Source organism: Anabrus simplex, chromosome 5 (genome assembly GCF_040414725.1).
Source record: "Anabrus simplex isolate iqAnaSimp1 chromosome 5, ASM4041472v1, whole genome shotgun sequence".
Taxonomy (NCBI): domain Eukaryota; kingdom Metazoa; phylum Arthropoda; class Insecta; order Orthoptera; family Tettigoniidae; genus Anabrus; species Anabrus simplex.
This window is the reverse complement of record NC_090269.1, coordinates 202,998,133-203,012,637: the sequence shown is the minus strand read 5'-3', so window position 1 is coordinate 203,012,637 and position 14,505 is coordinate 202,998,133. Positions and strand designations below refer to the sequence as shown.

General features: G+C 37.1%; 1 protein-coding gene across 2 annotated transcripts in view; it reads left to right on the top strand.

Annotated features, from left to right (window-relative positions):
* Prim1 (DNA primase small subunit) overlaps positions 1-14,505 on the top strand; it is a 103,240-nt gene that overhangs the window by 77,287 nt on the left and 11,448 nt on the right. For both annotated transcript variants that reach the window (XR_011018307.1, XM_067148437.2), the window contains exon 7: positions 5,375-5,553. Coding sequence is in view for 1 of the 2 variants with exons in the window: in XM_067148437.2 (XP_067004538.2) it covers positions 5,375-5,553 (179 nt within the window). In the remaining variant the exon portion in view is untranslated. The remainder of the gene's footprint in view (positions 1-5,374; positions 5,554-14,505) is intronic.

Below are 14,505 nucleotides of genomic sequence, written 5' to 3'. Positions count from 1 at the left end.
GCTGATAGGAGTCTTTGTCTGACAGCCCTTGCGGTCACAGTGACATTCCTTACTGTTCAAAGATATAAGCTTCATTGTTGTTTCCGTATTGAACTGAGATCACAGAGATGAGTTATTTATAAGGTTCAACCTAGTCAATACTACTTAATTAGTAAAAAATTCCTTACTGTCTCAAAACAATTTCTGGCTTCGGCGGTGGTAGTTTGACGTTAGCTGAAGACTTGGACGACCAGAAATATATCATCACTAGCAGATGTAGACCTACAGTGGCCTGATCCAGGTCATCTATGGTAGGTACTGAGATCACGAAATCGTGTTACAGCATTCTGGACGCTTCCATATGATGCACCGATGGCATTAGCCGCATAACTAATTCTGCGTCCATCATCCACGAACGCCACTGCTCTTGCAACGTCTTTTGGGCTAAGAAGTGTCTTAACTTGTCAAATGAGAAAGAGAAACTGAAGGAAAATATTTCTTTGTGACAGATTTGTGTCACACATTGATAATCCATCAATAGCTTCTGTCCCAGTATTGTAAAAGTTAAAAGGTATTATTGCTAGTCGATGCAATAAAATTGAGTGCCTAGCACTTACAGGTGGAAAACAGCTCCTTAAGTTAATTTATGAATCTCTAAACATAATATTATTCTCCAAAACAGCAGATTACACTTTAGAAACTGCCTTAATTTAAAAATGAATGTAATTAATGGAACAATTCCCTCCAATAATTGGTCTTTAACAATTACAATTTCGTTTTTACAAAGTGATCTACTTTTTTGTCTGCCAATGTACATTATTTGTAAAATTACTTGCAAGAAATTAACATAATAGCTTAAAATGGGAAAGTGTCTCAGTTTCTTTCTTGCTCAATCACATCAGAACTAGAAGAGCAATTGAGCTTGAATTTGGTATGGATATAGCTCAGATATTCAGTTCAAACATTGGCTTATTCTGATATTTCAATAATTAATCATTTCAAAATTATATCCATTAATATGTAGGTATCTACTGCACTTGCGCATGTTTTATCTGCAAAAAAAAAAAAAATAGGGGGCAAGTGGTTAATCATCATCATCATCATCATCATTTCTTCGCTCCAGCAAGCCAGGTGCGGTTGTGTACGAGCCTCCTCCAGTTTGTCCTATCCATCCACAGATGCTGCTCACATATGTGATGCCAGTTCACATCTCTAATTTCAAGGTCCTTCAATATCTGTTTTTCCCAAACATCACAAGGTTTTTCTCTTGGTCTCTACCCAGGAACATTGTGGTCAAAGTATGTTCGAGGAGTCCTGTGAGGGTCCATTCTTTTCATGTGACCAAACCATTGCAATCTCTTCACTTCTAGAGTCTTCAGCAAGCTTCTTTCCAATCCAAGCTGTTGCCAGATATCCACATTCCTTGTTTTATCCGTTTTTGTTTTTTGTAGACAAGAACGGAGGAACTTCATTTCTGTTGCCTGAAGATGACTATTTGTTGGTCCAGTAAGTATTGCTGCTTCCAGGCCATACGTCAGTATAGATACTAGATATATTTTGTACAAGCTGATCTTGGAAACTAACGGAAATGTTTCATCCCAAAGTATTTGACGTACAGCGTGATAGAATTTGGATGCTTTCTGTATTCTGTTGCTAATCTCTTGATGTATGGTATTGTCTGATAACAGAACACTACCTAAATACTGGAAGTTGTCTACAATATCCATCTCCGATTCTTAGATGAACAATTGGAGAGTTTCTACTCATCACCAAGCCAACTATCTTTGTTTTGCTGATTTTGAGACCTAAGGTTGTAAAAGCTTCATGGCAGTGATCTAGACTAGTTAAGTGGTTAGTCCTGTCAAAAAATAAAGCCCAGTGTGTGTATTTAAATTTTATTTTTACAATAAAGAAAATCATACGTTTATGTAACCGTAATAATTCTGCAAGAAATGATGCTGTTGCATGTTAAAGCACATATTCAGGAGCACCTTAGCGAAGTCCATCAACGACAAGCATATCTCACATGCAAATAGTGTTCAGTAGTCATGTTAGCAAAGTGGCGATGGTGGTGGTTGTTTTTATAGATTGCAAAGCCGTATTCTCACTAGTCCTATTGATTAGGAAAATAATGGTGATTGTCAAAATGAGAAGAAAAATGTGACGGAATGGTCGCTCGAAGAATGAGTAGAATAAAATAATTATAGGGGGACAGGCGCTGAATGCCTACGCCTTGAATGCCCTAATATTGCCAATTCAGAAGAAGACAAAATGTGATGCCTGCTATGTCCTAAGCTCCAAAAACTCATCATTAGCACAGCAGGACAAGACTGCTGTTAGTTGGTGTGCTTTGTCTCTTCTGTGGCCACCCATCACTGCTACATGGCATTACTGCTTGGTCAAGTTCACCGGTCACTATGTCTCAAGTATTGGCACACTACATATCCTCATCACAGTTGTCGGGGCTGAGAAGAAAAGGATTTAGAAGAACTGGGACTGATGAGGAGAGACTTAATAGACTGGCAATCAGCACTGAAGACATGACTTCATACCTTTTTACTAATTTTATGTTGTGAAAATTATTTAACTCCTAAATGTGATCAGTCAGGAAAGGAAGGGAAGCTATTCAAATTCAACAATCACAAATATACTTTATTATCCATTCCATTATTGACGAATAACGAAATGAGAGCTCTCCCAGTCCATGACGCGTACTTTATATGTTGATCGTTTCTACTTCCTGAATGATAACCTACAACTGGTTTTGATTAAGTGTAACATCTCCGAGTATGTATCTCGCGTCACATTCTGTGTCAGAGTCAAATATTTTTCACCCCTTATTGCATTGTAAATGGCTGGAGCAACTATAGATAATGTTGAGAGTAGAGGAGGGAACTGGAGAGTGAGACCTACATGGACAGACAATGCTCGCAAGAGGTCGTTCAACACCAACCTACCCGACACACTGGAAGGGTTACATGATGTTAATGATGATGATTATGATGATGGCTGCATCATAAATATTTCACAACGCACAGGAATGGGAAATCAGCCTAGTGATCCATTGTCATCAGCCTCCACTATTAAGAGACGGTTGGGCTACATCCTGTTACCTGTTGTTGATAAAGCAAAAAGTCTGCGTTCTTTCAAAGGAACAGCTATGAAATGTTTTCCAGTAGATTATTAAAACAAATCCACATGGATGATGTGCAGTATTTTCATAATTTAGTTGCATAATAAGTTTCTTCTGCGGGTTTGATGAGATTTCTTGGCGTCCAAGCGCTTGCCATCAAAGAATAATGCACCCTCCACCGAGTTGATACAGAGTGGAAACTAGAGGACAAAAGTATTGTTTCCTATTTGCTGCCTGATGTAACAGTAATTCAGCTAATAGACCACTGCGTTATTGCAACCCTTCTTCTTTTTAATGTCCTCAACCTTACATGATTAGTGGGTAGCTTTGCTGCCTAATGTAACATTAATTCAGCCAATAGACCAATGCATTATTGCAACCCTTCTTCTTTTTTATGCCCTCAACCTTACATGATTAGTGGGTAGCATTGTTATCCTCACGAAAGAGGCATTCTCTCCATTGCTAACTTATTTACTGTTGTGTACACCACCCATTCTTGATGTCCATCATAAATTCTTTTCTTGGTCTTCCTCTTCTCCTTTTGACCTCCATTCTTCCCTCCGTCAGATTGGGGCACCAGGTTGAATGTCTTAGCAGGTGACCTATGAATCTGTTCCTTCTACTTTCTAATCATTTTACCAGTTGGTATTTTTTATTCAGACTTTTCAGCACACTTCTTCATTGCTTACTGTACTGGTCCAGGGTATTTTTAGCATGCACTACATTTTGAAGGTCTGGATTTTCTCTTTTATCACCGCAGATTTCTGACCCATACAGTCCAACTCTCCATACAAATACGTATTTCTTGTGAACGTATGATGCCAGCAATGATCTTTTCTTATATAAGGCTTATGCTATTCGGCTTATCTCCTTTTTGCTCCTCCATCAGATGAAATTAAGCTGCCAAGACAAAGGAAATTTTGCAACCCTAAAGAGGCGTTATTAACGGAAACTTCTAGGACTCTTAATTTCCAAAGAAAGGTCTATGGTTCAGTTATGAAAAGAACTAAAACTTACAGAGGTGCTTTATCTTGCCCGTAAATCACGGGACCTAGTGACCGCTCAGAACATAAGCTGATCATGGAGAAAATTGTATGTTGATGTCAGAGCTTGCTCATTTTTATGGGTTCACTGACAAAAATTAAAATGAAGGACTGATGTTAAAAGATATCCTGAAGGCTATTGAAATAACATTTATTTTTGAGAAGTGGATGAAAGTAACATTAAGGAGTGGTTTCATACTGATGTATTGTCTAGGCATCATATTTTACGTTATGACAAAATAGTAAGTAAAAGCGCATGTGGGAACTCGGCAGTCAGCTGCAAATTGATGAGTGAAAGTGAGGAGGATGGGGAAGAAGAGTGCATCACAAACAATCACAAACTGCTTTAGACCGCACTGGAGTTGGCTGAGACTTTCACGGACTTCTTGGTGCAAAAGGTCGATATGGATTTTTCAGACATTCTCGTAATTATTTACTGCTTGTGTACTTGGGCATAAAAAAAGAAAATACTGTAAGTTGTAAGAGAGTGCAGAAAAAATTAGCAGATGTTTTTAAAAAACAGCTTGAATGATGCCAGGTAAATTTAATTTATTAATGTTCTGCGCTACCACACCTGGGAAACTGGATATCTTAGGATGATAAATGTTTTGTGGGTAATTTATGTGAATATTTGGTATTGTTCTTGCATTGATTAGCTTTAATATTTTGATTTTAAAGAGGGATTCATGTACTGTATTTTATAATTCTATGCATTCAGGTACGTAGTTTAAAGTCAATTAAAATTAGTATTACAGATTATCAGGGCTTTTTAAATTTTTCAAAATTAACCATTCCCCCCTTTTCTGGCATTAAAACAGATAATCAAGGTTTTACTGTATAATGACCTCTTTTGTGTACTCTTTTGGAACAATCTTTTCTCTCTGTATCATTCTGAAGAGCCTGTATAACCACCGTAGACCAAGTATTGCTCCTGCTTCTATTATCATTTCCATAGTGACCTCATCAATTCCAGTATGATACTAAATCTGAAGAGACACTATGGTCAAAATATCATCATATAAAACTACAAGTTTGCATTTGTTTGTAAATGCGACCACCAAGACTGTTGTCTAAGTCCATTTTGGTTTTTGTATAAATTGATTTTATAAATAATTCTGCTTTTATATTATACTGCTATCCTTAATTAGTTCCTGAAAATCTCCTTTGAGTAATCAGTTCATTATTGGTGTCCTTATTGCTATTCCTTATTTCATTTTAGCCAGTTGATTGAAGAAATCAATCAGTATGATGCTAAAGCTAAAGAGAACACAAATGAGGAAGATAAGAAACGAGTGAAGGATTACAAAAAAACTGGAATGTTCAGGGGTGTTGTTGTGTTTGAAGAATTTGTTCGCAAACTAGAGGAGTCCTGGAAGGGCAGGAGGTTAGAAGAAAGTGGTAAGTGATTTAAGCTTGATTTAACTATGTCCTTTTTGTGTTCTGGTTGAGTTGTTCATGTATAATATTTACTTCCTGTGTACTTGTTCTTTTACAAAAATTCATAAATTCTTTGCTAGACATCACAATGAAGTATCTCTTCATTAAATCAGATCCATTTGTTAAAATATCTGTAAAACATTGTCAGTCTGGATAAAGTAATATGAAGGTGGAACGTTGTACTATGGTAGACCCAACACCTTAGGCCAGTCGGAAATTTGGACACTTTAGAACATACTGTATCTGTCTTAGATATGAAAGATATGAAACATGCAAGTTTGATGATCATTGGACATTTTTTAACTCCATACTGCAAATGCTATATTCAGTGTTCTCCCCATATATTTTCGTCAGCCATGTGGCAGGAATGAGTAGCCGGGCGAGGAGTACTATGGAAATAATGAATATGTTCAAATGTCAATTTATTATCCTCAGGGCATTAACGATATCAAAAAGGTAAACATTAACCACAAAATTGAACTATTTTAGTGTTATCACGAACAAGACATAAGGGAGTAATATGAATTTCTACTGTTTTACTGCTTGTTCATAATCATGCAACACCAGGAGCCATTCAGTTGCCGTGCAGTGACATGCGGGTTTGCAACGTCATGCGGAATGGAGTGCTCGCATACGATTCCACGCTAATACAGACACCGCTCACTCACTGCACTACGTGATAGTCGAGCTAAACATTTAAACATCAATGTAATAGACAAATTTATACTGTCAGGGATGAAGATTTTTCATGTAAATAAACATTTTTACAGTATTTACATTTTAATTTAGAGCGCCAAAAGTTTTTAGCAGAGTGTGAGAAAAAATTTAATTTGCAAAACAACAATTACAATTTTTTAAATTGCTCTCCATTAGCTCGTATACATTTTTCCATTCTCTGCAACCACTTAGAAAACATCTCAGTCCAAGCTTCTTTCAGGATGTCACTTGGTACATTCCTGTACACGGCAGTGGCTTCTTCATCTGACAAAAACCGCTTCCCACAAATTTTTTCGTTAGTCTTAGGGAACAGAAAGAAGTCGCATGAGTCCAGGTCAGGTGAATAGGGGGAATCAGGTAATACTCGCACTTTTACATTTTCCAAAATGTCCATTGTTGTGGCAGCCCTGTGTGCAAATGCATTGTCGTGATGCAGCAAAAGGTTCCCACTCTTGGACTTCGGGTGCTGTGACCTCCATGTAGTGAGGACTTTGGGAAGACATTCATTCACATACCATTCAGCATTGATTGTATAATGTATGTCGAAGGTCACAGAGGTGAGATGCCCCATTTTCTTGAAAAAAAAAGTTGCCACCGTCTACATACCAGAGCTCCGACTTCGTCAAACTTGTCGGGGTGGTTCCTCCCCTGGAAAGCACCAGCACCGCACAGAAGACCCTCTCTTCGTTTCAGGTTGGTAATGGTAGACCTGTCTAAAGTTACACCAAGATATTTTGGGTTGGTATTACACTGCAGAGTGTGGTTTACGAACCTGATCATAGGTTGATAGTTTGCCAGCCTGTTATTTAGGTAGAACATAGCTACCTCTGTCTTTAATGGACTAGGTTTCAGGCGCCATTTTTTGAAATAATCACCCATCTTGTCAAGGTCTTGGGATAGAATGTCTTCTGCCTCATTGAAGTCTATTCTTTGTATGGTGAGGTTGATATCTGCATAGATAACTTGCGAGATACAGTTTTTGGGACATCATGGATGTATATGTTGAAGAGAATGTGAGACAAGACTGATCCCTGTGGCAAGCTGTTATTAAGTTTATGAAATCTGCTACGGACATGTTCAGTATGAATTTGGAAAGATCTGTTACTGAGCATATTTTTTATCAGTATGAAAATTTTAAGACATGGTATAGTTCTAATGAGTTTCAGGAGAAGGCCTTCTTTCCAAACAATGTCATAAGCAGCTGTGAGATCGAGGAACACAGAGAGATTTTTCATTTTTCTCTCAAATTCTGCTTCAAGGAAATAAGTCAAAGCAAGAACCTGATCACTGCAGTCTTGACCATGCCGGAAAGCAACTTGCTCAAGTGGAATAAGGTGTTCAATTGCAGGAAATATTCTATTGAGGATCAGTCTTTCTAGAAGCTTATATGTAACACTTAGTAGAGGTATGGGTCTATAGCTTTGAGATGATTTTGGATCCTTGTCTGGCTTCAATATAGCAATAATTTTAAGCTATTTTGAATAGAGCAGGCAGGTGGCCCGATTGCAGAAGATCACCGAAGAAAGAAGCAAGCCAACGTTTGGTTGCTGGACCACAGTTCTTTATAAGTTCAGGGTATAATCCACCAAGTCCAACAGCTTTACCGAATCTGAGTGTGTCCAAACCTTTTTGTACCTCTTCTGGAGAAAATGGACTTGTATATTGGTCATTTGGCAGGGTGTCTTGTTTTCTCTGCCTTAGTTCTGATTTAACCTGCTTGGTGAATTTTTTATCCCCTAAAATACGCGATGTTGAGACGAGGTGATTAGCTATGGTTTCCACATTAATTTAGGAGTGATTTCTTGATGGTGTGGAAGTTGGATCGAGCTTGCGGATGAAAGACCATGCTTTTCTGCTGGAATGTGTGAAGTTGAGCTCCCTTACAGTTGTTATCCACTTCTCTCTTCTAGCATTGTCTAAGGATTTGAGGAGTTCGATTGCTTTCTCTTGACTGCATTCTTCCTCATATTCAACGGACAAGCGACTGGTTTCCTCATTCCAACCTGGAATGTAATCCTTCCGATAGCCTCGAGGAATGTTTCTTTTTGTGGCAGATTTCATTACTCCAACAAACCTACCGTAATTTTCAGAAGTTGGAGGTATCCATCTAATATTGGCATCTGTGTGCAATGCATAAGCATTCCAATCGGCTGCATCTTACAGATTTGGTATTCCTCATGATACAATCACTGGATTTGTTCCTATTATATGTGATTTCATTCATAGAGCATCACAGCCAGAATTCTTGACTGGGTGAAAATTGCAACAAAAGCTTCAATTATAAGACTTTATTACCATTTATGCTTTTTTCTTTAATGATGCTGGTTCCTGGGACATAAGTACTGTATTTTCAAATTATATTTTGAGGTGTTTATTGGATGGAGGTTAACAGCTTTTAAATTTTTTAAAATTTTTTTATATTCCACTTGGTGAAACCCCACCTACCAAAATAATACATATCTTGCTTCCAGTCAAAATTTACGTTACCTAATGTAGAAACAGTGTGTCAAGTTTCATTACAATCCTGTAAACAAGTTTGAAAGAAAGAAAAATGCACATATGTTCTGAATATTGTGAAATTGAAAAAATCAAGAAAAAGCAATGGAGTTCCTTTCACTGTTTAATATCCCCTGTAACTGTATTCTTTCTCTCCCTCATGATCCTCTGCAAATCTCTTGTCGCCTCTCCTCTTCTTTGTTATTGGACCATGTTCAGAATAGTAGCATATCGCTTTCATGACAAGCATTTGCTGAATTCCCGTACTGTCTTCTGTACAAAGAATCCAGGTCCAAGTTGAAACTTTGCAAGAATGACAATCCTGTCTTTATTTACATCATTGAGGACTACAGCAGCTTCAAAAGCAGCTAATTTTACCAATTGGCCGTGAAGGAAGGTTGTCTATGGACACCTCTTCCGAAGTAGAAAATTTAAATTCTCATTAGGGTTCTGTGTATTTGCATATGTATACATTTCTCAAGGAGTTCAGATGAGGCTAGTGCCCTGTACACTGGCTTAATAACTGAAGGAAAAGCTTCTGGAATATTGTTCTGATGAGTAAATTGGCAGTGTAATAGACTGATACTTGTCACAACTACATGTAAATACCCACAAGCCCTTGTTTATTACCCTCATCACTATGCGTAAACTACTGTCTCCCCAAACTTTGCACTGGCAAGCTGATCTAATTGCTCACTTGGCAATAATAAACCTATTAATCTAAATCCTGCACTTCCATCCAAGTTACTAGTAAACTGCTTGGTACAAAGTGACAAATTTTTCCACAAAGCTTTGGTAAGACTCTTTCTTCAGTGTTGATTTTACCTTTCTGTATATTGTTCTTATGTATTTTCTTTACTGATGTGAACACTACCAAGCCTATCCATCCTGAAATACTTTCCTTATGAATCAGTCGAAGGAAAATGAAAACTTTGCCTTCAGTTTCACCAAAAATGAGTACCAAACACTGTAAAACAATCCAACAACTAAATACTATGGCCATCTACAGTAGAATGTTATTTAGGGCTGTTGCTCAGGTGGTAAAAAATTTAATTTTGCTATCTTACATTGCCTGTCAAAATTGTTTGTAAATACTAATTATATAAAATATTGTCAGAGTAGGGTACATGGCTCTTGTAAGATCTCGGATTAACTTATAGGGTAATTAATCTACTCAACCTTTTATTACAAGCATGTAACTGTCATAAATATATTTTTAATAAATAAATTTTCTGCCATCATATCCCCTTAATATCACATCACACACAATTCAGGTTTTTATTTTGTAGATTAAAATCTACAAAACTTACGTAGAAACACCTGTCAAAATAGTTACAAATTAATTTTTCACCTTTGTTTTTCATTGTTTACATTGATCTACAGCTCAAGAAATAAACAGAATGGGTCTTCCTTGATGCTCTCAGTAGGCCTAAATGTTATTAATAAGTTATAAATAGAGCCCAGATTCCCATGCACCATCAAATCTCAAAACATGCTTGCATTCATGTACAGTAGAACCTCGATAATTCGAAATCGGTTAATTCAAAATCCTGCCTAATTCGAAGAAGCTCTCGTTCCCGGAAACGTGAGATATAGTTTTGCATGTTATTTCATTTGCTTAATTCGAAATATGGATAATTCGTAATTCGAAGTACAATGTCGGCCCCATTACCGAAATTCAGACTTTTAAAATGTAAAGGCAGTTTTGAATTAAAACAATAGTATGTTACAGAGTAATTTCAACTGGAAATTTATCCGTTCCGCGTCATAATAGAACGCGCGTTCCGGAACGTGGAGGGGTAGCTTTCCACACTTACACTCACTTCGGTGGGTCTTCAGTGCACTTCATGATTGCTAAGTTGAATGAATCATTGAATGAAATCTGAATTCTTTTGTATTCAACCTTTTAAGGAACGCCGTAATATCGCACAACAGGCAGTGTGCGGGAAAACAGAATCCGCGAACACTGGCGATGCCGACAGTTGACGAAAAAACATGGCTCATATAATAAGTTCGTAGGCACCGAACAATATTGTCATTGCCGGTGAAACTGCATTGATTTATTTTCATGTGAGCCCAAACGGTCTTATGGTTTTAAAGGAGAAATTGCCAGCCAGGAAAACGTACAAGGGTGAGGGATGGGGGTCATAGTAGTGCGTTGCAATGCACATGGAAGCGAGATACTTTATCCCCTCGTCATAGGAAAGTTCGATAAGCTACAATGTTTTAAGGGCGTCGGACACTTTCCATGCCAGTACAAAGCATCTAAAAATGCAAACAGTACAGAAATCCAAAAAGTAATGCATTTGCACATGGGAACCGGCATAATTTATCCTCGTCTTTAAATTGTGTGATTTTTTTCTTTCGTTGCGTTGGGTTTTGTCATTGATTTATCCAAGTGCATTATTTGAACATTGTAAATGCACCTTGTTGGACACATTTTGGAAATAGTTTTTTCCATGGCATTTGAAAGGTTTAAACTGTGTATCGAAGTGATTGCATGTATTAATGGGTCTTAGAATACTTTGTGATGCGGCAAGTGTTTACATTTCTGAAGTACGAGAGAAATGCCATGGCGGGAAATCGTATAATGTTAGAGTCATAGGAAAGTTCGATTTTAAGGGCATCGGGTACTTTCTGTGTAAATATAAGGCATCTAAAATGCATAGTTTAGTAATCCAATTAATAACGCGCTTGCACAGGGGAGCCAGCATAGATTTCTCATCGTCTTTTAATCGTGCTTTTTTTTTTTCTTTCTTTCATTGCGTGAGGTTATGTTTACCAGTGAGATATCCGAGTGCATTATTTGAATACTGTAAATGCACCTTCTTGGATACATTTTGGAAATAGTTCTTTTTTCATGGCATTTGAAAGGTATAAACTGTGAAGCAAGGTTAACTGCATGCAGTAACGGGCCTTAGAATATTTTGTAACGCAGCGAGGGTTGGTACTTCTGAATTGCGAATTGGCGGTTAATTCGAAATCACGTCATTCGAAGTCCGATTTTTGAGTCCCAACGACTTCGAATTAACAAGGTTTTACTGTACTATCAAATGATGGAACATGTACAATAAACTAGAAAATATGCATTATCCAAATTCAATTCCTCATTGTTATATTTTCATTTCCTTTTGAAACACTGTACAGCAATTAATTTCTCCACATTTTCTTCATTTAAGTTCATTCATGTAACTGACAGAACATTCCTGAACACAGAAAATTATATTTCTTTGTCACAAGAAGTAACGGGTTCATACTTAAATGAAGACATTTAGGACAAAATATACCTGAAGTTATCTCTTATAACAAATTAGCTTAGAAATTCCTTTCCCTCAATCCATTTAGACACGGGGTTTCTTCGTAGACTTTTAATAGGTGGCATGACACCAACACTTCACAGCACAGTCCAACACTAAATTACAATTTGAAGCGTGTAACTATGCTGCTTTCCAATTCCCTTCTTTTCTGAAATATTTTGGCCTCAGACGTGTGACCAGTGAGCGTTTGGGGTAGGAAATTTCAGGGAAACAAAACAGGATTCAGTGCAAAACCAAGGTTTGTAAGCTGCTATCTCAGTAACGCGGTGTCACAGAAGTGTGATTCAAGTTTTGATTTCATCATCTAACATAGACGGAAAAAAGAAATAGCCGTCATTTAGTAATGCAAAATGTATGGTTCGGTTCTTACTGGGACACCTTGTTTATAAGGATTAGAGCGATCGACGCAGGGTCTTACCGCTTATGTCAATGTTTACTCAAGCGACAGATAAGAAAGTGTTTGGCTAACTGGATTATAAGCACCTCTAAGAATCTAACTTTGGTTGTCAAGTAGTATGCCAGGAATACATTTTCTTTCTCTCTCAATGATAGACAAATAACATGGACATATGGTCCCAAATTCTGCATACCAATGTTCCAAAAAAGCCACTATCCTGCAAGTTAACATAATATATGCATCAAAGTCAGAAGAAAAGCCATTTAATCCAATATAAATGTCCAATTATTTGTACTAATCCAAAATTTTCCAAATATGCATTATGCATGAATTTTCTCCCAAAATGGCCAAAACATCGAAACATGCATGGAAACAGTATGGTTATTTGGAATTGATTAGTCATAAAATGAATATTTGCAAAGTTTGAGAAGTGTGACCAGCTTATTTAGGAACATGCATTTACATGGAAATCCAGGCTCTAGTTATAACTAACAGACATGAAAGTAGTGAGAATGATTGCTGGTACAAACAGGTATGATCACTGGCAGGGGAGAATTTGGAATGAGGAGATAAAGGCTAAGTTATGAAGGTATAAGGTGGCAGGGAGAGATTCAGTTAAGTAGAACTGTAGTAAGCAGTTGTCCTATGTGGAAGACTTGGTCTACTGAAACCGTGCAATCTAATATCTTGCAGCTTGAAAAAAGATGCAATGAGTATGACATGAAAATTAGTCTTGTCAAGACTAAAGTGATGGCAGTAGGGAAGACACCTAAAAGGGAACTGAATGTTAGGTTGGGAATACAAAACAGGACCAGGTAGATAATTTCAAGTAGGTATTTAGGATGTGTATTCTCCCAGAATGGCAGTGTATAGTAAGCAACATTGAATATAGGTGCAGCAAACCTAGTGCAGGGAGCTTGCATATGCTATCAACAGTATTCTGTAAGAAGGAAGTCAGCTCTTGGACAAAACTACTGGTATCTATACACCAGTCTGGTTTCAGACCACCTGTGCTGTACAAACCTAGTACAGTGAGCTTGCAGTTGCGATCAGCAGTATTCTGTAAGAAGGAAGTCAGCTCTTGGACAGAACTATCAATACACCGGTCTGGTTTCAGACCACCTGTGTTGTACAACTACTTCCTACAAACACACAGAAAGGACCTACCAGTACTATTGGTATTTCAAAATACTCTCTTTTTTTGTTAACCATACATGTTCTAACACATAAAATATACATGTTAAGATGTTTTAACCATGCTATTACCTGGTAATTAATAAAAATTAGAGTTAAAGTTACTTTCCCACCAGGTGCTAACATACATAACTCACTGAGGTTTCCAATAAATGTTAATAGATAAGTAGAAGGAAAACAGATTTTATTTAAAAGTAGAACATTTCTCAAGGACATATATTTTATTAGATTCTTTCTTGATCTAACATTGTATACAACAGTTCCTGAACTTTAACTCTGAAAACCCTTCGACCTAGTTCACTCAGTCTTTCCATGTCATCATGAAGACACTCTAAAAATAACACTAATTATGCTTTCTTTTCAGTTTTCAGTTTCTTTTCTAAATATTTACTTAACACATCACTGTCACTTTCAAATTTGATTAACTGCTGGCAGAGCTTTTTGTAGAAGCAGAAGTCACTGGACTGAAAGTTGAAGTCCCTTCAATAATATCTGAACTGCACAAACTCTGTCTCCTCCATTTCAGCTTGGTGAGAAGGCTCTCCTACAACAGGTGCCACTTCCATAGATGTGTTTGTTATAGAACTGAAAAATGAATGAACAACATATTCATGCAATTCTTCTAAATTAGAGCTAAATTTTAGTCTGCACACAAGCCTTGGTTTAAGAAATTATTAGTTTCAATAATTATGATTGTTAGGTTAGATTATATTAGTTTCAGTTTTATATGTATGTATGTATGTATGTATGTATGTATGTATGTATGTATGTATAGTCCTCAGCCTGAAGGCT